Source organism: Schistocerca serialis, chromosome 6, assembly GCF_023864345.2.
Source record: "Schistocerca serialis cubense isolate TAMUIC-IGC-003099 chromosome 6, iqSchSeri2.2, whole genome shotgun sequence".
NCBI lineage: Eukaryota > Metazoa > Arthropoda > Insecta > Orthoptera > Acrididae > Schistocerca > Schistocerca serialis.
Genome location: NC_064643.1, coordinates 539592762 through 539616540, shown reverse-complemented (window position 1 = coordinate 539616540; position 23779 = coordinate 539592762). Strand labels below are relative to the sequence as shown.

Sequence of the window (23779 nt, the reverse complement as noted above, 5' to 3'; positions counted from 1 at the left end):
GATAGATGATACGAAATTCAAATCATTGACTAGAAAATTCAGTGAATTCTTATTAACAATAGCTGAGAGCACAAGCAAAGTGGGTCCAATAAACTTATTTAAGCAGGCAATGCATACTGCACCACTGCACATCAGTTTAGCCATCTCATCTGTTATAGAGATTACAAAATAATCATTTGGTCACTAAAAGCTAGTGACTCTTCTGGCTATGACAGCATTTAGCTAAAATACTGAAGTCTTGCTTAGACTTGGTAGCACTACACTTGTGTTACCTTTGTAAACAGTCAATTTGTATTTCCTGAAAGACTGAAGTATTCAGTAATAACACCAATTTACAAAAGAGAATATAAGCAACTGACCTCTAATTATAGACCAGTCTCCCTCCTTCCTATATTTTCATTTATTTCCTTTGGTAAAATAGCTTACAACAGTATAACTTTCTAAGAATAACCTTTTAACTGCAGCTCTGTTTGGCATCTTAATAGCTTTTCTTCTGAAAAAACAAATGCAACCACACAAACTGAATTTCAGTAACCAAGCAACAAAAGTTACCTGTTGACATTTTCAGTGATCTTGACAAGGACTTCGACTTTGTAGGTCATCAAATTCTGACAGGGAAACTAAAATGTTATGGCATTACAGGTCTTCCCTTGCACAGATCAAACCATATCCTGACTACAGAGAACAGAGAGTCACAATAAGAAATGATACGACAAGAATAAAATTAAATTCTGAGTGGGGAAATATTAAATACAGTGTTACACAAGAGTTTATGCATTGCTTGTTATGGTTTCTAATCTACATAAATTATCTATCTGGAACATGGAGAACTATTCAAAAACTGTAACATTTGCTGATGACACATATATTGATACAGAGCCCAAACACACCCACAGTAGGCACAATCAGCAGGCCAATGTAGCAGTCTTACACCCAGTTCACAGCTGACAGCTTAACCCTCAATGTTACAGAAATAAAATTTGAAGTGGCACAATTGTGTGGATATTAACAAATAAAGTTCAGTTCTGGCTGCTTTGCATTCAGAAATCTCTCTTCTGTGTTGACCTGCAGACTTAGGTGTCAGCATATTTTTAGCCATTTCTGTCCAATGGCATAACGTTCTGAGACATTAAAAGGCAAGGTGAAAAAATGTTTATTCTGCTGAAATGTGCACTAGAAATATTGCTTAAAGTTGACAACCAAACATCTTGTAGAAGCCCTTCCAGCATCCAAGTGATCCTTGCACTCACATACCAGTATATACTTCCTCAGGTGAATCCATCAATTCACAATAACAAAATTAGGTGCAAAATTAATTTGTATACATTCCAGTGCAGAAGTCTGAAACAAGTTACCAGTGGACATCAGGCAGGAAACTGAAAATATTCAAATACTTAAAAATTAAGTAAAACAACTTTCAGAATACTTAGGTTACAGAATGTAAATCCCGTGTAACTCTAATATTTCTTTTAAATAGATCCTGAGGTCTAATTACTTCTTTTCATTTCCTTGTGTTAAACATAAAATGTGTGGGCAGTAATTTTCATCACAGAAAGGAGCTATTGAATAGTTCCAAAATTGTGTTTTTGAGAGACCAATACCAGAGCGGAAAAAATGTTTCAAGAACTGGTCCACACTCATGTAAAAAGTGTGAATTTAAAAGGTAAAGATTTCTGGAAAAAAAAAAAAATTTTCTTCTCATTCTTTTGACTAAAAAATATGGTATGTAATATTCTATGAAATGCTTTAGGCCTGGTGGTGGAGACAAGCATGAAGTGGTTTTACTGAAAAGAAGCAACTTACTTGTCATGTGTGTGTAAATGCGGCTGTACAGGTTTTTTTATTATGAAGCAGAAGGTTGTATCCCTATCTGCCAGCACTTGTGACAATATGTTTCTGTGAACAGCAAAATAGTCTCTTCTGAGAAAGAACATTTGCTGTGAGGCCTTTAACAAATAACTAAAATAAGAAAGAGGAAGGTTAACACTTTATGAATAAAGAAGGTCACTCACGATTAGCAGGAGCGTTGTGTAGTTGGCAGGAAGACACAAAAACAAAAGAAAACTTGCTAGCTTTTGGAATAACTCCTTTCTGAAACTACAGAAAAAAACCACACACACACACATCTGTGCCCCTACCTAGTGCTGGCTGGATACACAGGTGGCATAGACAAGCTTAAATGTTATAATATTTCAACCATATTGAGGGATATCTCCTACCTCCGATCACACAGAATGTTCATCAAGACAATCAAAGATGAACTGAAAAATTTAGTGTCATCACACATAATCAACAGCAAAGTGGGTACTTTGCCTAATTATTTCAGGTTTATGTTGAATATTTAAAAAAAAGCCAACAGAAAAGATTGAACATATCATTTTCAGATGGCAACAACATTTAAGAGTGCATTGTAGTGTACAGTTCTCAGTACAAGAGGCACTAGTTTGTCAATGACTAGCATCAGAAGACTGAGTAACAGACACTAATAAAATGAACATAACATCCAACAGTTTTTCTCGATCGTTTTATTACCACCAGATATGAACCTTGGTGATGGGACATATTAAATAATTATTTTAAAATAATTTCATTTATTTTGTACAGTTTGAACATTCCACATTACTTTTCTTTGTCTTCTGTATTTCACGAATTATCTCCATCTGTGCATCCATTATGGCTTGGAGTATTCGGTGTTTTGCTCTTGTCTTAATACAAATGTAATTGTCCATTTTTCGTAACTCTTCTGCCACAAATTTCCCCAGTGTGTCATCTTCAGTTGTTCGATCTAAATATGAACTAACTTTCTCCAACACTGACAATGTGGATAAGAGCAATGTATCATCATCATCTTTCTTTTGTCGCTTTGAAGGCTTTTCATAATGACGTTGTGTTTCTGCATACAGATGATGTGTTTCTGGTGGCTCTGGAGCATCTTGTGTCTCAGTAGTGACACACTCTGAGGGCATCACATCAATTTCAGTTTTCACTTCAACGATTTCTGTGGAAAACTCTGAGTGATTATCCTGAAAATAAGCAAATACAAACACTTTTAAAGGTGAATACCAAACAAAACATGTTATATTACATCAAGTCAGGTAGACAATCTCTTGTAACAATCCTCATCCAGGCTTTTCCACATAATATGTGTGCTAGTTGGCACAATAGTGAGCGAGTAAACATACTCAGGAGGAGCTGGTTTAAATACCAGTCTGACCGTACCAATCCAGTTTTTCACTGTTCTGCATAAATATCGAAAATTTACGATAAAGTTCCTTATAGAAGCCAAGACCACCTCCATTGTCCTTCTTCAACAAATCCAGTGTTCTAACTCTACTGTGCTGTTTGCTAATGAGACAATGCAATCCATTATCACTAATTATAATGATACTTAATACAATTATGGAAGTAAAAGTGCATTTTATTTTATGTAGTAAATACATTTAATTATTATTAATATAAGGTGTTGTATATAATGATATTTAATACAATTATGGAAGTAAAAGTGCATTTTATTTTATGTAGTAAATACATTTAATTATTATTAATATAAGGTGTTGTTTTCATAAAAGAATTTGCGAAACCAAGACAAAAGACTCTTCATTCTGAAAGAACTGAGCAGTTACTTTGATGAGCTGTTGCAAGAGAAAAGAGAAAACTACAAATGACAGTAAGCAATCGGCAACCATTAGATGACGTAAAGACAAAATGATTACTTGGGTGAAGGGCATTAAGAGCCATGAAAATAAACAAGGATTCTGCATGGTCCTGGAGGGATTCAGATAGTTAAATATAGTTCCAAGTAAAATAAATACTAACCCAAATGTTTAAAGGCTACATGAAATGGAAAGGTGAGCTGCCTGAACAATGGAAACTGTTCTAGTCACACCTACATTCAAGAAAGAAAATATGAAAAAGTACAATTATGGACAAATCAGTGTTACTACTTAGTTACATGTTCCATAGAGCATTTGAATGATTCTTCTATCAAAGTAATAAGGAATGAGTTAGTTTACAGTATATGTTTACATGATTAGTGTTAAATGAAGAAATTATTAATTTTAGTCCTACTCCTGCAACTACACTTTTTTATTGGCTTCCAATTTTTAAGTAAAATTTCATCAGTGAGATAGAAGGAGTTGTGCAGGAGAAATGATTTTAAATTAGATGTAAAACTTACTTCACTACCTGTCAGACATTTTATGTTGTTGGGCAAATGATCAAAATTTTTGTTGCTGCGCATTGAACTCCTTTTTAAGTCACTGACAGCTCTTACAATGGGTAATAAAGGTCATTTTTCCCCTCTAGTGTTACAGGTATGTGCATCTTGTTCTTCTCAAATTGTGACAGATTATTTACGACAAATTTCACTAGCAAATATAGGTATTGTGACAGCACTGTTAAAATGCCTAGCTCTTTGAAGATGTACCTACATGACATCGATGGGTGAAAATCACTGCTCACTTTTGTGCAATCAATACTTTCTTTCTAAGTAATGACATACTGGTACCCAAGAAAGTTATTCCATATGACACTATTCAGAAGAAATATGCAAAATATGCCAGGAGGCTGATAAGTTTGTTTCCAAGACTAGCCATTGTACGAAGAGTAAAGGTAGCTGAACTTAATTGTTTGAAAAGCTGAGTAATATGCTTCTTCCAGTTTTTATTTTCAACAATATGTACACCCAAAAATTTGGAGCATTCTACACCATTTAATGACTCCTCCTCATGTAGTACATAAATTGTTAGTATGACTATTTGTTGTACAGTACTGAATGCAGTTTTTTTTTTTTTTTTTTTCAATATTTAGGGGAGTCCATTGTCAGAGAACCACTTAATAATTCTTTGGAAAATATCATTTACCAACTGTTTTGTTGCTTTCTCTGTAATGTGATTTATTATAGCTCTAGTATCATCTGCAAACAGTACCAGTTTTGCTTGTTAAATGTTACATGGAAGGTCATTCACATATACCCTAAGGAACAGATGTGGATCCAACAAAATTGAACCCTGTGGAACTTCCTGATTCCCCCCACCCCCCAGTCGTTAAAATTTTCTACTTTTCTCACATTGTGTGAATTATTCAGCACAGTGTTTTGCATTCTGTTTGTGAAGCATGATTCAAACCAGCTGCATGTAAAGCCATCAGTTCTATAAACCTTGAGTTTTTCTAAGAGAGTATCTTCATCTAAAGAATCAAACACCTTGGAAAGACCACAAAAAACCAGCTCATGATATATTCTTATTTAAGGCTTCTGCTATTTGATGAGTGAACGTATAAATAACATTCTCAGTTGAGCAACCCCTCTGGAATCCAAGCATCACACATATGGTTAATTAATTTCTCCACTTACATTTGTGACTACTCTTGAGTTCATAACTTTTTTGAATATTTTGGAAAAAGATGTCAGTAAGGAAACTGGACAGTAATTGTTTAAGTCTGCCTTGTCACCTTTCTTATGAAGTGCTTTAATTATTACATATTTTAAACAGTCTGGAAAAATTCTCAGTGCCAGTGATGCATTGCATGTATCACAAAGGACATTAATTATTAACTTGGAACAATTTTTCAGAATTCTGTCTGAAATTCGATGAACTCCACGGACACATTAATTTTTTGGGATTTTTATAAATGCATCAATTTCCATGTAGGATTTTGGTGTTACTTCTAGTTGCTCAAAGTTTTGTGGAACAACATTCTCTTGATTCTTTGCTGTATCATTTAATCCTCTATTTGCTGCTACAGTTAGAAAATGATTGTTAAAAGTACTTGCAATTTGTAAAGTATCAGTCACAACATTGTCATTTAGTGTAACTGTTATGGATTCTTGTACACTGACTGGCTGTCCTGTTTCCCATTTGACAATGTGCGATATAGTTTTAATATTACTATCTGTACTATTTGTTTCTGTCAGAATATGCATACTTCTGGACATTTTAATGAATTTCCTCAAAATACTACAGCATTTTTTGTAGTATGCAAGATACTACAAGATCTGGCCTTTAAGCAAATTTCCTTTTTCCTCTTACATGAGAATTTAATTCCCTTGGTTGTCCAAGGGTTACTTTTTAATTGATCTTCTGCTATTTTTTTAGGAATGCAACTTTCAAATATTGACACAAACTTACTATGGAATAAATTGAATATGACATCAGTATCTCTCTCTACATATACCTCATTCCATAACTCCCCTCTTAGCTTACTCTTAAAACATTATATCCTGTTCTCACTGCTCTGTGTGAACCTGCCTCAGGGTTGTAAGATGCATACTGTTGCTGCACATGAGTGGGAAAATTGACTACTGAAATTACATTGAAACACCCAAATAATAATTCTAGTTCATTTTTTCTGTGAATATCTGTTAAATAATCTACAGTGAGAGCTACACAAACTACTAACTGTTTCTTGTTGTCTGACAGGTGGCTTGGTAATGCTTCTACATTTCTCATAAACAGCTGAAAGTTTCCAAGAGGGGATCTGTAAATTGTTACGATTATCAGAGGAGAAATCTGCAATAACAATGCTTCTAGGTCCTGATTAACACAAAAACTATTTTTTTCAATATCTTTGACTCTGTGTCCAACTTTTACATATATTCCATTTCCTCCTTTCTCCATGTTAACTCTACAAGGAAATGATGCAAGTCTGCAATCCATGATATTTAACTTCTCCATCCCTGTGGTTACATGAGTTCAGAGAGATATATAACACCTATCACTTAAATGATTTTCACATTTTCTATGCATAAAATAATTTTTCAACCCTCTTAATGTTCTAATGTTCCGAAGAAACAAATTAATTTTATTTTCCTGGTAACTGTTACATGTGTTATGGTCTTCTACTGCTCTAATTTATTTCAGTACTCTCAGTCTGTAATCTGACTCTAACCTAAAAAATGTGCTCATTTTATTCCAGTAATTATAGGGATTTTGTCTTGTGCACTTGTCCCCCACCCTGCTCCTCCCCTTACACTTTCTGCAAGCTACTCAGCCAACAATATTTCCTTCCCTCTCCTGCTCAGGCACAGGGCAAGATTAGTGTATCCCCATCACCCAACCAAACCAACAGGCACAGCACAGACACGGGACGTTGTTTCAATCAAAAGCTATTTGCTCACTTCTTTGTTCACACAGCTAACAGCCTTGTTAACCTAGAGCTGGTCATGTCGCTGCACAACTTTGACAAAATCCACATAAGTGTGAGCTGTTGCAGCTCCTGTTTGCTCCTGATCACCTTTGATGCTATATTCTAAGACGGTAGCCAGGCTGTTTCCTGCTCCCCCTAGTATAAGTATCTGGCAGGTTATATGGTTGCATTTTAAAGGCAAGGATTGAGCTAAAGGCAAGATCTAGCACAAAAGAGTGGTGTTACATCTGGAACATATTGCACTGACATATTGTGTTTCAGAAACGTGACAGAAAAATTGCACATGAGGATTATGAAAATCATCCTTACTTTAATAGACATGAGGAAGGCTTAAGACACTGTGTCTCTGGAATCAGTACCTTCTATATAAACTCTGTAAAAGGCTTCACTACTCACAATAAGTCCTCAGTAGACTGGGAAAATGGTATCTCAGAGGAGTCTTAAACAATTAACGGTTAGCTGCAGGGATTTTGTCTCTCTCTAATTGCATTTAACATGTGTCTCATTCCTCTTCATTACTGGACAAGAAACTTCCATGCAGTGTAATTACAGCTTGGCAACTCATACTGCCACATACTACTGTTTGCACATGATCCAGTAGTAATTATATCTATGCTGAAGATGCTATGTGCATGCCTCTGAAGTTTGAGAAGAATGTAAGAACTGTTCTTGGTAAATTATGCAAAGATCTGGTGATATAATCTGATGAAGATTTGTATATTTGTGGGAACACTGTTAGAAAAATAACAGAAATATCTCAGATCTCTGTCTGATAAGATTCAGATTGAGGAAAGGATGTAGAACACTGAGAAAATCGGGGGCAGAAGGCTACACAACTAAAAGGTATACTGTGGAGAGAATTCATAAGTACTGAAATTAAAAAATGAATATATTATGCAAATATTGACATAATTATGCTCTATAACTTAGAAGTATGTGATGCAAGAGGAAATTAGAAAGTATGGAGACAGAAGTCATAATACAAAGCTGCAGGGAACATGGAGCACAGGAAACCATGAACATTGTGTGGCTGGGGAGATGACTCTACACAGACATATTGGATACAGAAGCAAATGATGCAAACATACTTAAAAATATAATTCTAATCACTGTTACAGACTACCTTAGTTTATATTTCAAAAACACACCATCACAGCAAAGGGCTTGAACATAAATTAAAGCATTGTAGGCTCACCCAAAGGTACCACTTCAACAACCTGCAGCGGAAGAAAATGTGGTTACTGTTCCTAGATTGGCCTGGGTAGGAAGCATAGAATAATGAGATTTCTGATGACAGGAATACGTGCCTACATCCTGGATAGAATTCCTTGTCTCTTCACAGTGTCCTTGGAAGAGGGCATGAGACCCTGTTGATAAAGATCTATCTATCTGACATGGATTTAAAGCATTGCTCTATCCAAGACTAGTTGGCCATGCAGTGACAGGCTCCACACACTCTCCTTGTAATTAATATCTCATTCACAATACTACAGACATACAAAACCAGTCATCCACATTAATAAAGTGTCTATCATGAACTACAGGTGTTAACTTGCACAAGAAGAAAATGCCTACACCATTTCCAGTTATGACATCTGAACAACCACTTGGGAGCTCTGTTCTGACAGCACCTTATTATCTCTTTTGTACTGTGTAAAGGCCATTGCTTATGCTGTAGATTTTCATTAAGAAAATTCCATATTTTACTTACACTGCCACTGTCTGCAGTGTCCTCTGTACTTCTGGATTCCACTATCTGCAACTGAGGTCCATCTGAAAGCTGGAAAGTGTTTCACAGTTTCATTTTGAGCTTTATAAAATACCACTTTACCCAATGCAGAGTTATATGAGGAAGGATGGTTACTGCACTTACATTATAACAATCCATTAGGTCAGAGGAGTGACTGGAATCCATGGATACTGCCTGGGGCTTATATGAAAACTGAAGGGAAAAATATAAACACATCAGTTACCTGAACATACTGCTGGAAAAGAGATGTGCATAATTTTACAACAAATAACATTTAGTCTCAAGTTGCTCTGATCATTTTTTGATAATCGTACCTAAAGCGTGACAAGTTACAACTGTTTGTTGGACCAGGACTTGAAGCCCTTACACCCGTCTTTTGCAGTCAGTCCTTTAGTACTTGAGTCATCTTCATGAACAGACTCACAGCTCTAACTTGACACTCCACAGTGGAAGAGCCACTATGGAACTGGAAAGGAACATAGTGGAGGCAGGGATAGGTTGAACCTGTGAAGTGGACTCAAATAGAAAACCTTCTCCACAAAATGATGGGTATCTGGGTCAGAGAACTAGTCCAACAGACATTTTTAATTTTCTACACACAAACAATAGTTGGACAAAAATACACAGTGTTAAATTCAGAAAACCATTCAGAATAATATCTTTAAATTTTTTGTCTTGTTGAGCTCAGCTGTGTGTAACATACATTGGTACCTTCCACATTTGGTCTATCTAATTGCAACTGCATTAAATGATTTTCTTTTCCCTTTGTGCCACACATAATTTCACCTTCATTTTTGAAAGATGTCAATAGTGTTAAGTTGTAGATGCTGTTCTACATGTTTTCTTGTTCTGGTCCTAGAGTTGCTTTTCTGCTTACTGTCATTCAAATTTCATTAGCACAGCACAAAGAAATGAATACTCATTTACTTCATGTTATAAAATTTGTTTTATTCAGTTGTAAGTAGGTGGGCCTACTGTGAAAATCAATGTAAGTAGAGAAATGATCAAAAATGAGAAACAATATAAATACATGTAAGAAGGTTAAAAATAAGTAAATCTGAGAACACATGAAACAAAGAAACTTAAGGAAACAGCATGTATAATAAATCACTTTGAATTATTATACTGTGAACATCACTAATGGCTAAATATAAAACAATAAGAAACACACTTTTCTCCGAGCATCTTTCCATCACTTTTACTCACTAAGGTATGTAACATCATATTTTTGTTTCTTGCCTGGCAGTTATTTATTGTGAAATATGGGGGATATCTTACACACAGCCTAATATTATTTGAAATTTAAAATGTAGTAGTAGCAGAATGTGATGACAAAAACTTCTGACCACAATAATTTCAAATAAGAAGTTAGGGGTGTAGAACTCTGCAAAATACAAATCTTTGGCAAATACAGTAAAAAAAATTAAATCTATCCATCACACTTGAAAGTTAAACTAGGTATTCACCATAATTAGGACCCAGCGATACCTAATCTTTATTATTCACATTTTGCTTATGAGGATAGGGAGCTTGGTCACTGATAACTTTGTCATTGAGTGCCCCAAAACCACAAAGACACAGATAGGAAGCTATGATATTTCAAAGTAATCAGCAATTAAAATTTTGAGTATGTTACATACTCTCCACAAGGGTGGTCAGGACACCTCAAGAACTGTTGTCATAAAGAGACAAGAATGCAGTCAGAATGTGGATAAATACTTCATTATGAACCTAAATAACAGGCACTAGTATAGCAAATGATCAACACCCATTCCTGCTCTTGCCACTAGGGATGGTTTCTAAATCTGCTATTGAACCACAACCTGCTAACAATAATTCCATCAGTCACCAACTTAGAATAGTTGGCATGACAGAGGAACACCATTGCCCTCAAACTACACTATTTCAGAAACATCAGTTTTGAAATAGAAAGAACACTCAATAGATACTGAGAGTAAACATGTTGTTTGAAAGCAGTTTCATATCACTGGGGCAACCAATGTCTAAGAGTAAATTACAGGGAACAACGAAACACTACAGCACTAAAAAATGTATGATCTGCTTCTGTAATAGACATTTCCTTCTCTTCTCCCATAATGATTGCAGTATCAGTACATGCAGCAGAAAAAAATTGGTATATACAATACACAAGAAGCATTTTTTGTGTCCCATGTTACCTCCGCAACTCTTCTACATATACTGTTGAACAGCAGTGCTAGAAGACAACACTGTGTGTGTGTGTGTGTGTGTGTGTGTGTGTGTGTGTGTGTGTGTGTGTGTCTTTTCTTAGCTGCGAAAGCCTTTGAAAGTTAAACAGTTTTCCAACTTTTGTAAGTACCTGTAGGATATAGGGAGGGGGGAGAGAGGGGCAAAGTGCGCCACCGCGCAGGGTGGCAGTTTTTTGGGGGGTGGCAAAATCTTAAATTTTAACGTGGTTCCAAAAGGTTGAATCAAACAATACAATGAAAGTTTTGAATAAATGAAAAAGCATGAAAATAAGCTGTTAATACAAATCATTCATAAATCTACTATCTTACTGGAAATTATCCATGATACTGTGAAACAAAGGACAAAAGATACTCTCTACTTGGTGCATCTTTCAAAATACCGAAGCTTGCTAGTAATGTGTTGCCACCTCAGTTTCTATTGTGCGCCTACAAAACACTTGAAATCCACCTGCATGAGTATGAAAGCTCCTACGGAAGTGAAAAATTTTATAATAAAGATATAGAGATACATGTCAGCATATGTTGACCAAGCAGTTCCTGTACAGGAAGCTTAAATACCTATAGCAGTATCACTGAGACAAACTCTTTGTAATAAATAAATAAGTAAATACTGAATAAAATATGCAATGTGTGTCACATGTCAAAGTCTTTTGAAACCACAAATTGTGATTAAGCAGTGTTTACACATGGGCAGATGCATGGCATCCTTCCCCACCAATCCCTCTCACTTGTATCTGCCATTAATACTGAATGGTTATATACCTGCCCTAACATTGAAGTCAATGAGTACAACAAGATGGGAAAATAGGATCACTATAGTCACCACTCTTTACCATAACATACGAGACATCTATGATGCACAGATCATAACACACAAAGACAAAAATATGGAGTGAATGGCAGTTTATCAAACCTTATCCATGTTTTTACATTCATTATGTATGATATATTACTCCACATTAATGTTGTCAGCAAAAGCACAAAAAATGTTGCCACACACATCTCGAAAGTTATTGACTTACTTGAAAAGTTATTGACTTACTTGAAAAAACAGCAGATTATTTCACAAATCACTGAGAGGACCTAAAAATTCCATGATAACCCACTATGTGATGAGGAACTGGCATCCAAACTATGTATAGAAAATCTGACCTTAGGTGGTAAAATACAGATACGAAACTGATGGAAGAAGAAACAGAAACAGAAAAGTATGAGGAACAAGATGAGAAAATTGAAGAACCAGAATTGCAGTACACAAAAGTTACACTTTAAAGTAATGGATATGCTCCCAGTGAGAGATTTCAATTGCTGAAAAGTCACGGTAACCTTTGTATTTTTTTATGGCTTCGTAAAATTAAATACGTGTCACTTGACATTGTAACTGGCAAGTGTTGCATATTGTGACACAATATTTGCATTGTATCCCACAATATGGAAAGATTCTTTGGACCCATAAATAAATGAGAAACAGATCACACGTGAGTAGCCCACATCAGTTCATTCTAATCATAAAATCAGATTAGCAGGCTACTGGATGCAAAGAAGTTCAAAGTAGGTGTACTGCAGGGCAGCATGTTTGGTCCCATTCTCTTCCTGTTTTATATAAATGACATTCAGACCTCAGTAATTGCAGCTAAGACCATGATGTTTGCACATGACATTGTAACAGTGAACAATGTTAAGAAATCTCTGTCCACAATAACTGATCAACTCCTCAAGTCCTTGGTTGTGTTCATGGTTCACAGCTAATGTGCTGACCCTTCATGTGAAAAAAAAAAATCTGTTCAATTTGGAAAAAAAGAAAAAAGAATTACAACCAAGAGCGCCAAGTGGTACTGGGCAGAAATGTGAGAGAAACGGTATAATGCACAAAATGTTTAGGAATGTAACTCGATCAAGACTTAAGCTGGAAAGATCATGTGCATGAACTCTTTCAGAGACTCAGTTCAATGTATTTTGCTCTAAAACTTATTTCTAAAGACTGCTTCTCGGAAGGTGCTTGAAATGCTTATTTTGGTTACTTCCAGTCCCATGTAACTTATGGAAGTGTTTTCTGGACAACACCAACAGTTGATTATATGAAATTTTTACATTACAGAAAAGGTCAGGGCCTATTCAAATCTTGTCACACAGCTCTACTAGGGCTTACCGCATACCTCTATTTAAAAAGTTGTGTGCACTCCTTGTGTGTACACACAAGAGTGTGTTGATGGTAAGAGCAAAAATTGGTGACTTGCAAACCAGTAGCAATTACCATAGTTGTAACACTTGCAACTGTGGGTCCCTCCATGCAGAACAAATACATGTGAGTACTTTGGTGTCACTATGTATAATGCACTGGCCACATACATAAAGATGAAGGAGAAGGAAATGGATTTTAGAGCAGAATTAAAATCATTTCTTGCTGAGATGTGGTTCTACAATGTAAGTGAATATGTTAGCTTACAGGCATACTATGCCATATTTATAGTTGGGTATTTTTTAATTTGTTAACTGCTGTACCATTCATGCTGCGTCTGTCTTTGCAAAAGATTGTTTCTGCTGTAGGTTTGCTGTTTTCTCGGTTCCAAATGCAGTACAATACACCTCCCTGGAGATGGGATCTAGTGCAAGATTAGTTGTGATGGGTATAGAGTTTTCTTGGGATGGTAGCTCAGTATGTTTGCTTGGGGGACTGGCAACCCTTTGTAACAAAAAAATTTAAAAAAACAGATTGCAGTACCAGTGATGGAATTTGAAAGATGTCATGCAGCATCTGCGCAGAACCACTGATGAAACAATGACAAAGAAAAAAGAGCAATAATGTGCCAGATTACAAATGCAAACTTCTCGGGCTTGATTCTCAGTCAATCATAGGATTTTCATCTGTTGCTTATGACTTACTTTCACCTCTGGCAATGTTTGTTCATGAGAAAAATGCTGAGTTACACCATGGTTTGGAATCAACATTTAACTGTTGGTCGCCCTACAGCTGGCTGGTCAGAGGAAGGCAATGGCATACCACCTCCAACAAAACCACTGTGGTGCTCAAAACAATCTTTGGCTTGATGACTGCTTCACTTCAATGTTACATAATATGTTTTTATTTATTTTCAAAAGTGTAATATGACGAAGTATCATGTTGTAGTTTTATATTATTGTTTATCCTTCATTTGCATGTTGCAACATTTTCAGAACTAGGTATATGTACCTCTCTTTCCTAATCACGTACTGAACGAGGTGTCTAAATCTGTGAACGCACTGGAATCGCATTTGGGATGAGTTGGGTTTGAGCACAGTCTGGCCATTCTGACTTGCAGTTTTCACGGTTTTTCCATGTTGCTGCAGTGAATGCTGGGTTGTGCCACTGAACTGGTCATGGCCAACATCCTGCACCATTCTCGCCTAATCCTATTCTACTTCATGTTTTATGTATGTCTTTATTATTTATGTACCATATTATATATGATAGGTCCAATACTGTTGCAGTGAATGGTCCAATGGCGAATAAATAAAGAGGGACAAGCATGAAACAACAAAGGGAATGCATATGGAGGGGTGAGGATGGCTGATGGAACTGACTACCCATTCACGAATTAGATTAACTGGGGATAGTATGCACAGGTTTTAGCAATATAATGATTAACTACTGGCAGAAATCAAAGTAGAACAACAAATTTTAAAGATTTGTGGCTATAAGTGTGTAAGAATAACTGTGTTAGATTGCAATAAAGCTCACAATGTATACTAACAGCAGACAAAAATACAAATACTCACAAATCTTTCGGGAATATTTGAGTGTGACGATCTGGGTACAATTCGGTTTTTCAGAAACTCCATCAGTGGAAACCACCACACAGTGGGTGAGTAAACTACTCCGGTTTCCTTACCGGTTCGCATCTTCTTAAGTTCAGCGCCATAGTGCGACCGCAAGGTTGCAAATTTGCTTTTGCAGTCATTGGCTGTAACTCCAGGTAGCACTTCCCCAACCCTTTGTGCAACTTTTGCAAGTTTTTCCTTTCTATTGACCTGAAATAATACAATTTGTTTATACGTACCGGTAACACTTCCTTCAAAGTAAATTTATTAAGGACTTTTTTAATACCGATAACAAAATTACTTTTTGCCATTTTTAACAAAATTAAAAATAGTTAACAATTTACCTTCAAATGATATTGGGGGTGCCTGTGATCGAAGAGTGAGGGTTCGTCTTTGTATGCTTGAATGAGAAGCTGAATGGATTTTCTGTTCCATTCCATATCGATAAACACAGGAGCCCACACGTATTTATATCAGTTTAATAGAAAAAAATGACCTGCCAAATCATACAACGTAATCACAAGGCGAATCATGAGGATACCTCATTATTTGAGCGCCCAAAGGGATTCTATTTGAAACACATTCCACAACTGCGCGTAAACGCCTACGCAGCTAATAAAAAAAGGAGCAAAATACCTATGCCTCGTCCTAAGTGCAAGAAATAAGCTACGTCATAACTATATCACTATGTGCCCTCGGTTCAGGTTTACACGAGTAACATCAATGTGTATATAGATCACTTGTGGTAGGTGCACGTTGTAGAGTAGCGTGTAAATTATCCTCCCAACGACGTCACAAGTGGGTCAGTGACGTCAATAGTCAATTGATTGTGGTGAGTGTGCTGAAAACTGCGCATGCTCGGAAACGATAGAATTATGACATTGATGCTAACGGCGGACGGTGGCTTCGTTTGCTAACATCGAAGTTGTCCTATTCTCGCCGCACTTATTCATGAGAAATTGATTTTGATATTTTGCGTCTTTTTGATGGTTATTTAGCTATCCTGACATAGCGCAATGTTTGCGTGGATTCTACCAAATAGCCTATAATTATAGACTATTTGGTACTACCCCACCACGAGATTACTGCACTTGGTTTTGCGTGGCCGTTATTGGAAACATACGGTGGCGTTACAGTAATCAAGTATAGCAGAGACTATGGCAGATGCATCGTACTATGAAAGATTTTAATAATGTTGTGCATATACTATCAAGTGTTTCAGCGTATCCTCGTAAAATATCACGATAAAAACTCAAAATAGGCCGACTGAAGCGCCCTCACTCCCACGTGCAATAATATTGTGGTCGTCAAATTCCTAATTATCTAATTTATACTTTACCTATGCTTTACTTATGCTCAGTATGTTAGTCAGGTGGTAAACTTCGATGCCGTATATAACGACGGGCAACTCGAAAGGTCATAGGTTTGTGTGTATTGAGTGATGAATCTATTGCTGCGATGTGCATCGCGAAAACAAGTTTATGCTAACTAAAGCTCGAGCACAGACATCCCGGCAATCGTTCTTTCGCACTCTGTACGCGATTGGGTCGGGAAGAAACTATAACATGTGATACAGTGGTAAGTACCCTCCGCCATGTATTTCACAGCGATTTGCAGGGTTAAGATAGGCCAAATATCTGAAGGCATTGAGGTATTTGGGTTTTACTATGTCTGAACAAGTAAAAAGAACGTAAATAGACGAAAAACTTTTTTTTTAATCTACGTTGCTTTAATAGTGAAAAAACTCTGCTGTTACAGGAGGAAACAATTTGGATTTTATTTGGCGTCGAGAGAAAACAAGAAACAAACTGTGAGGGAAAAGGGATATATTTACTGGCTTCTAAAAATTGTAAGTTGCGTTTTTGTAAATATATTTTCTCGAGCAAATAAACGTTTTCAAACGTTAGGACAACAGATAAATTTCCCTTTCTTTTAGTTCTCAGCAGTGTGGAAAGGTTATTATTTCACCTTAGTGAAGAAGAATCGTTATGAATCTGGTTTTCGTTATTAAGAAATTCCATTACAGTTGCTAGCACCTTAATGACGTTACATTCCGATCTTTTGCAAGTCGAGCTGTTCCACATAACCAAATTTTCGCAGCACAGTTGTGGCCTACCGACATGTTTACGTTAATGTTTCGTTTAATGTTAAGTGTTAAAACACAAGGGGGAAACCATAAACTTTCAGGAATCGTCTCTTAAAAATATCGACGCTAAACTGCATGCTAACTCTGTCGAGTCCGAAGTCTACGCCCTGACATGGGAACAATTACGTCATATATCAGTCTGCGACATTTGAGTCCTAAGATCGGAACATTCCGCTAGAGGCGCTGCAGTATGCTTTCTTGTCACGAGTAGTCGATTGAGATAATCGACTAATTGTCGCAAGTGAAAATACTTCAACGCCCTTGACATACACTACTGGCAATTAAAATTGCTACACAACGAAGATGACGTGCTACAGACGTGAAATTTAACCGACAGGAAGAAGATGCTGTGATATGCAAATGATTAGCTTTCCAGAGCATTCACACAAGGTTGGCGATGGTGGCGACACCTACAACGTGCTGACATGAGGAAAGTTTCCAGCCGATTTCTCATACACAAACAGCAGTTGACCTGCGTTGCCTGGTGAAACGTTGCTGTGATGCCTCGTGTAAGGAGGAGAAATGCGTACCATCACGTTTCCGACTTTGATAAAGGTCGTATTGTAGCCTATCGCGATTGCGGTTTTTTCGTATCGCGACATTGCTGCTCGCGTTGGTCGAGATCCAGTGACTGTTAGCAGAATATGGAATCGGTGCTTTCAGGAGGGTAATACGGAATGTCGTGCTGGAACCCAACTGCCTCGTATCACTAGCAGTTGAGATGACAGGCATCTTAGCCACATGGCTGTAACGGATCGTGCAGCCACGTCTCGAACCCTGAGTCAACAGGTGGGGACTTTTGAAAGACAACAACCATCTGCACGAACAGTTCGACGACGTTTGCAGCAGCATGGACGATCAGCTCGGAGACCATGGCTGCAGTTTCCCTTGACGCTGCATCACAGATAGGAGCGCCTGCGGTGGTGTACTCAACGACGAAATTGGGTGCACGAATGACAAAACGTCATTTTTTCGGATGAATCCAGGTTCTGTTCACAGCATCATGATGGTCTCATCCGTGTTTGGCCACATCGCGGTGAACGCACATCGGTAGCGTGTTTTATTCATCGCCATACTGGCGTATCACCAAGCATATCACCCAATGGGGTGCCATTGGTTACACGACTCGGTCACCTCTTGTTCACATTGACGGTACTTTAAACAGTGGACGTTATATTTCAGATGTGTTACGACCCGAGGCCCTACCCTTCATTCGATCCCTGCGAAACCATACATTTCAGCAGGATAATGCACGACCTCATGTCCTGTACCGGCCTTCCTGGGTACAGAAAATGTTCCACTGCTGCCCTGGCCAGCACATTCTCCAGATCTCTCACCAACTGAATACGTCTGGTCAATGATGGTCGAGCAACTGGCTCATCACAAAACACCAGGCACTACTCTTGATGAACTGTGGTATCGTGTTGAAGGTGCATGGGCAGCTGTACCTGTACACGCCATCCAAGCTCTGTTTGGCTCAATGCCCAGGCGTATCAAGGCCGTTATTACTGCCAGAGGTGGTTGTTCTGGGTACTGATTTCTCAGGATGTATGCACCCAAATTGCGTGAAAATGTAATCACATGTCAGTTCTAGCATAATATATTTGCCCAATGAATGCCCGTTTAGCATCCGCATTTCTTCTTGGTGTAGGAATTTTAATGGCCAGTAGTGTATTAATTGTTTACTGGTGAGACTCGCTGGGAGTAGTTTCTGTTTACGCGCTGGCGCCAAATTTACGTGGGTGCTGAGTGCAGCCTATGTTATACTTCGACTTCATTAAAGCCTCTTGTTGTGACTTTATTTTACAGGTGTATCTTAGTTATTTGAGGATTTACACTTTTTTACGTCAGATTTAGTGTTTCTGCGAATTTACAATATGCATTTTAACTGCAACTATGTAACTATTTCTTCAGTATTTAACGCATCAAATGGGGTCGAACCTGCTGGGAAAAGCTGCAGTGTTGATTACAAATGGCTTATTCCAAGAAAAGAAAGACTGAAGCGGCAGTAATAGATATTGCTGGGTGCATCCCTAACTCCAAAGACGAAAGGACGGCATATGTACATATATTTAAAAAAATTTAAAACATATTTTCATTTCAAATTTAATAACAAACTTGTCACAAAACACGTAAGTGTTCTATGCATTGAGCTGCATATGATAATTCTTAGGCTATTGTAGCCATGCATACTCAGATGGAATACTTGTTTTACTAAATTTATTTAGACTGATTGTATTACCACACTGAATTTGTACACAAGTCAGATTTCACATAATTGCCACATTATTTGATATTGTTAATAACATACACATATCAGTCAGATCCGCTAAGAGAGTCATGAATGTGGCATAAGGAGTTGGCCACCACTAAATCTTGCAGACTCCCCTTAAACTAAACCTTAGTGTAAATTAAACTTTTATGGCTGCTGGCAAGTTATTGAAAATGTGTGTGCTAAGTAATGACCACCTTCCTCGACCAAAGTAAGTCATATAAAATCTTTGTGAGGATTGTTCTTATTTCTAGTGTATTGTACATTTATGTGTTATCTGACAAGTTTATTATTACTTTTTAAACGAAAATATATTTAAGGGGACCACACACTGCCTATCTAACCCATGTTAATTTAGGCAAGTATTTGACCCATTCCTGAAAAATCTATTTGATGCAGGACCTTAATATTTTTACTGTATGTTACATAATGCTAATAGGGTCAACTGCACTAATATCTACTTTATCTGTTTTATAGTTTTTAAGAAATACTTTTTAAAATTTATTAACAAAAAATATTAAGTTTTTTCTGTAGAAAATGTTTTTTGTGAACTTCCTAGTGGGGGAATATTAACGAATGTAGTACCAGAGGTGGCTTTTTATGTTATGCAGAGTCTCTGAAAATTTCATTCATTTATCTATGATAGTTTCTGATATAATGGGGCATATGTACTGAAAATTTTAGTTTGCGGGAAATTGACTTTAAAGAAAAATCTTTTAAAATTTGTTGCTTACAGTTAATTAAAACTGTCCTGCTGCATATGATGGCCCTTCTTTGGCCTCTAGCAGATCTTCCAGCTTCTTTTTCACCTTCCTGGATATTTGTCTTGCTTTCTTGGCCATATTAGATGCAGACCTGTCTGCATCGGCTATCCTCATTTTATCGCAGTGTTGCAGCCCAGTGATTATATTTTCACCAGGATTAATTCCCAAGTTTTTCAGTACACAACACTTTCCAATATTATCACAATTGAATGTAAAAGCAGCATCATGAACGCCTAGTCTCATTGTATGCATGCCTACAAATACAGTTTTAGGATGGCAGTTCCAAACATTCATTTGGGTTCTGTGTCTGCCCATGCAGACATTTCCTTAGAAGGTCAGGATGAGCTAAATCTCTGAAAATAGGTTTAATTAATGTAATAACAGCAGCAGGAAGAGAATGCTGGTGAGAATAAAATTTTCCAGTCGCCTGAGTCCTATTGTATTTGCACCACGAATTTTCTCCTGATGGACACAATCCATGACATGGCTTATCATCAGTAGAGGACTTATGGAAGAATATGGCCCAAACATATCTCTTCATTACCTCTAGATTTTCTTTATTTCTCCTAATTGCCTACCCATAGTATACCTGCAAGTTTTCTATTTCAGTTTTAGTTAACCGACCACGTCCAGTCAACAATTTTCCATTTTCTAATTTTTTTCCTCTCATATCAACAGTTTTTTCAGCCTTGTTCCCAAACGTTTTTGAACATGGCCTACACATTCTATTTTGCTAATAATGGCATCTCCGTATGGCTTAGAGTTCACCACATTGTTGTATGCCTTACTGTCACCATCACCCAAATATTTAGTGTACCATATGCCTCTTGTTTCTATGGAGTGATGAAATATTTGTTGTACTCCGTGAACTTCCATACCACCACTTGTTCCTCTAAAATTAGCCACACAGTTGTGTTCTTTGTGTTCATTGACTTTACAACATTTGCAATATTTAGACATTATCTCCACGTCAAACACTTAACCTGTGTCTACACTCAAGGCAGTCACTACTCCATTCAGAGAAGTATGTCCTCTTTTCTGCCAACTTCCATCAAGTCCAACTGCAATATCCAAACATCCATCATTTTCTTCCACTGCTTCCCTAGCAGCCAGTTTCATGCTTTCCTCACTGACCTCACATACTGCTTTCTCTAATATTGCAGTCAGTTTTTTCAAACTTATTTGGTGGTTGATGTAAGTTCATCCCTGAACAAAATGTTCTCCCTGCCACCATGCCCTTGCCAAAGGATCATAAGGCATAAACTAATCTAGTATTGACTTCATAATGGCCACTTGCATCTGGTGTTCAAGAACTCATAAATTAAATAAGAGCTGAGCATTTAGTGCAAATTAAATCCAAAGCAATTGCTAGACCTTTTCTCCCACTGGCACTCTCACAAATTTTCACACTCTGTGACTCACCATCCTGTCTACATTGTACAAATTTAGAAATTACATCTGATAATATTCTCAAAACGGCCTTGCTGTGCTGGTACTGCGAACGGCTGAACGCAAGGGGAAACTACAGTCGTAATTTTTCCCGAGGGCATGCAGCTTTACTGTATGATTACATGATGATGGCGTCCTCTTGGGTAAAATATTCCGGAGGTAAAATAGTCCCCCATTCGGATCTCCGGACGGGGACTACTCAAGAGGATGTCGTTATCAGGAGAAAGAAAACTGGCGTTCTACGGATCGGAGCGTGGAATGTCAGATCCCTTAATCGGGCAGGTAGGTTAGAAAATTTAAAAAGGGAAATGGATAGGTTGAAGTTAGATATAATGGGAATTAGTGAAGTTCGGTGGCAGGAGGAACAAGACTTCTGGTCAGGTGAATACAGGGTTATAAATACAAAATCAAATAGGGGTAATGCAGGAGTAGGTTTAATAATGAATAGGAAAATAGGAATGCGGGTAAGCTACTACAAACAGCATAGTGAACGCATTATTGTGGCCAAGATAGATATGAAGCCCACACCTACTACAGTAGTACAAGTTTATATGCCAACTAGCTCTGCAGATGACGAAGAAATTGAAGAAATGTATGATGAAATAAAAGAAATTATTCAGATTGTGAAGGGAGACGAAAATTTAATAGTCATGGGTGACTGGAATTCGAGTGTAGGAAAAGGGAGAGAAGGAAACATAGTAGGTGAATGTGGATTGGGGGACAGAAATGAAAGAGGAAGCCGCCTGGTAGAATTTTGCACAGAGCACAACATAATCATAACTAACACTTGGTTTAAGAATCATGAAAGAAGGTTGTATACATGGAAGAACCCTGGAGATACTAAAAGGTATCAGATAGATTATATAATGGTAAGACAGAGATTTAGGAACCAGGTTTTAAATTGTAAGACATTTCCAGGGGCAGATGTGGACTCTGACCACAATCTATTGGTTATGACCTGTAGATTAAAACTGAAGAAACTGCAAAAAGGTGGGAATTTAAGGAGATGGGACCTGGATAAACTAAAAGAACCAGAGGTTGTACAGAGATTCAGGGAGAGCATAAGGGAGCAATTGACAGGAATGGGGGAAATAAATACAGTAGAAGAAGAATGGGTAGCTTTGAGGGATGAAGTAGTGAAGGCAGCAGAGGATCAAGTAGGTAAAAAGACGAGGGCTAGTAGAAATCCTTGGGTAACAGAAGAAATATTGAATTTAATTGATGAAAGGAGAAAATATAAAAATGCAGTAAGTGAAACAGGTAAAAAGGAATACAAATGTCTCAAAAATGAGATCGACAGGAAGTGCAAAATGGCTAAGCAGGGATGGCTAGAGGACAAATGTAAGGATGTAGAGGCCTATCTCACTAGGGGTAAGATAGATACCGCCTACAGGAAAATTAAAGAGACTTTTGGAGATAAGAGAACGACTTGTATGAATATCAAGAGCTCAGATGGAAACCCAGTTCTAAGCAAAGAAGGGAAAGCAGAAAGGTGGAAGGAATATATAGAGGGTCTATACAAGGGCGATGGACTTGAGGACAATATTATGGAAATGGAAGAGGATGTAGATGAAGATGAAATGGGAGATATGATACTGCGTGAAGAGTTTGACAGAGCACTGAAAGACCTCAGTCGAAACAAGGCCCCCGGAGTAGACAATATTCCATTGGAACTACTGACGGCCGTGGGAGAGCCAGTCCTGACAAAACTCTACCATCTGGTGAGCGAGATGTATGAAACAGGCGAAATACCCTCAGACTTCAAGAAGAATATAATAATTCCAATCCCAAAGAAAGCAGGTGTTGACAGATGTGAAAATTACCGAACTATCAGCTTAATAAGTCACAGCTGCAAAATACTAACACGAATTCTTTACAGACGAATGGAAAAACTAGTAGAAGCCAACCTCGGGGAAGATCAGTTTGGATTCCGTAGAAACACTGGAACACGTGAGGCAATACTGACCTTACGACTTATCTTAGAAGAAAGATTAAGGAAAGGCAAACCTACGTTTCTAGCATTTGTAGACTTAGAGAAAGCTTTTGACAACGTTGACTGGAATACTCTCTTTCAAATTCTAAAGGTGGCAGGGGTAAAATACAGGGAGCGAAAGGCTATTTACAATTTGTACAGAAAGCAGATGGCAGTTATAAGAGTCGAGGGACATGAAAGGGAAGCAGTGGTTGGGAAGGGAGTAAGACAGGGTTGTAGCCTCTCCCCGATGT

The 23779-nt window shown here is 37.5% G+C and overlaps 1 protein-coding gene across 4 annotated transcripts; it reads right to left on the bottom strand.

Annotated features, from left to right (window-relative positions):
• Positions 1–758: 758 nt before the first annotated feature.
• On the bottom strand, positions 759–17205 carry LOC126484383 (uncharacterized). Of its 4 annotated transcripts, none has more exons than XM_050107874.1 (6): positions 16959–17205; positions 15267–15418; positions 14881–15132; positions 9020–9088; positions 8858–8926; positions 759–3023 (listed from the first exon to the last, which is right to left on the bottom strand). In XM_050107874.1, the coding sequence occupies exons 2-6, from the start codon at positions 15360–15362 to the stop codon at positions 2592–2594; spliced, it is 918 nt and encodes a 305-aa protein (XP_049963831.1). In that variant the 5' UTR covers positions 15363–15418; positions 16959–17205; the 3' UTR covers positions 759–2591. The 4 variants fall into 4 exon arrangements, with proteins under 4 accessions (XP_049963831.1, XP_049963830.1, XP_049963832.1 ...); XM_050107873.1 differs by lacking the exon at positions 16959–17205 and adding an exon at positions 15559–16938; XM_050107875.1 differs by lacking the exon at positions 16959–17205 and having other exon boundaries at positions 14994–15132; positions 15267–16941.
• Between the last annotated feature and the right edge of the window lie 6574 nt (positions 17206–23779).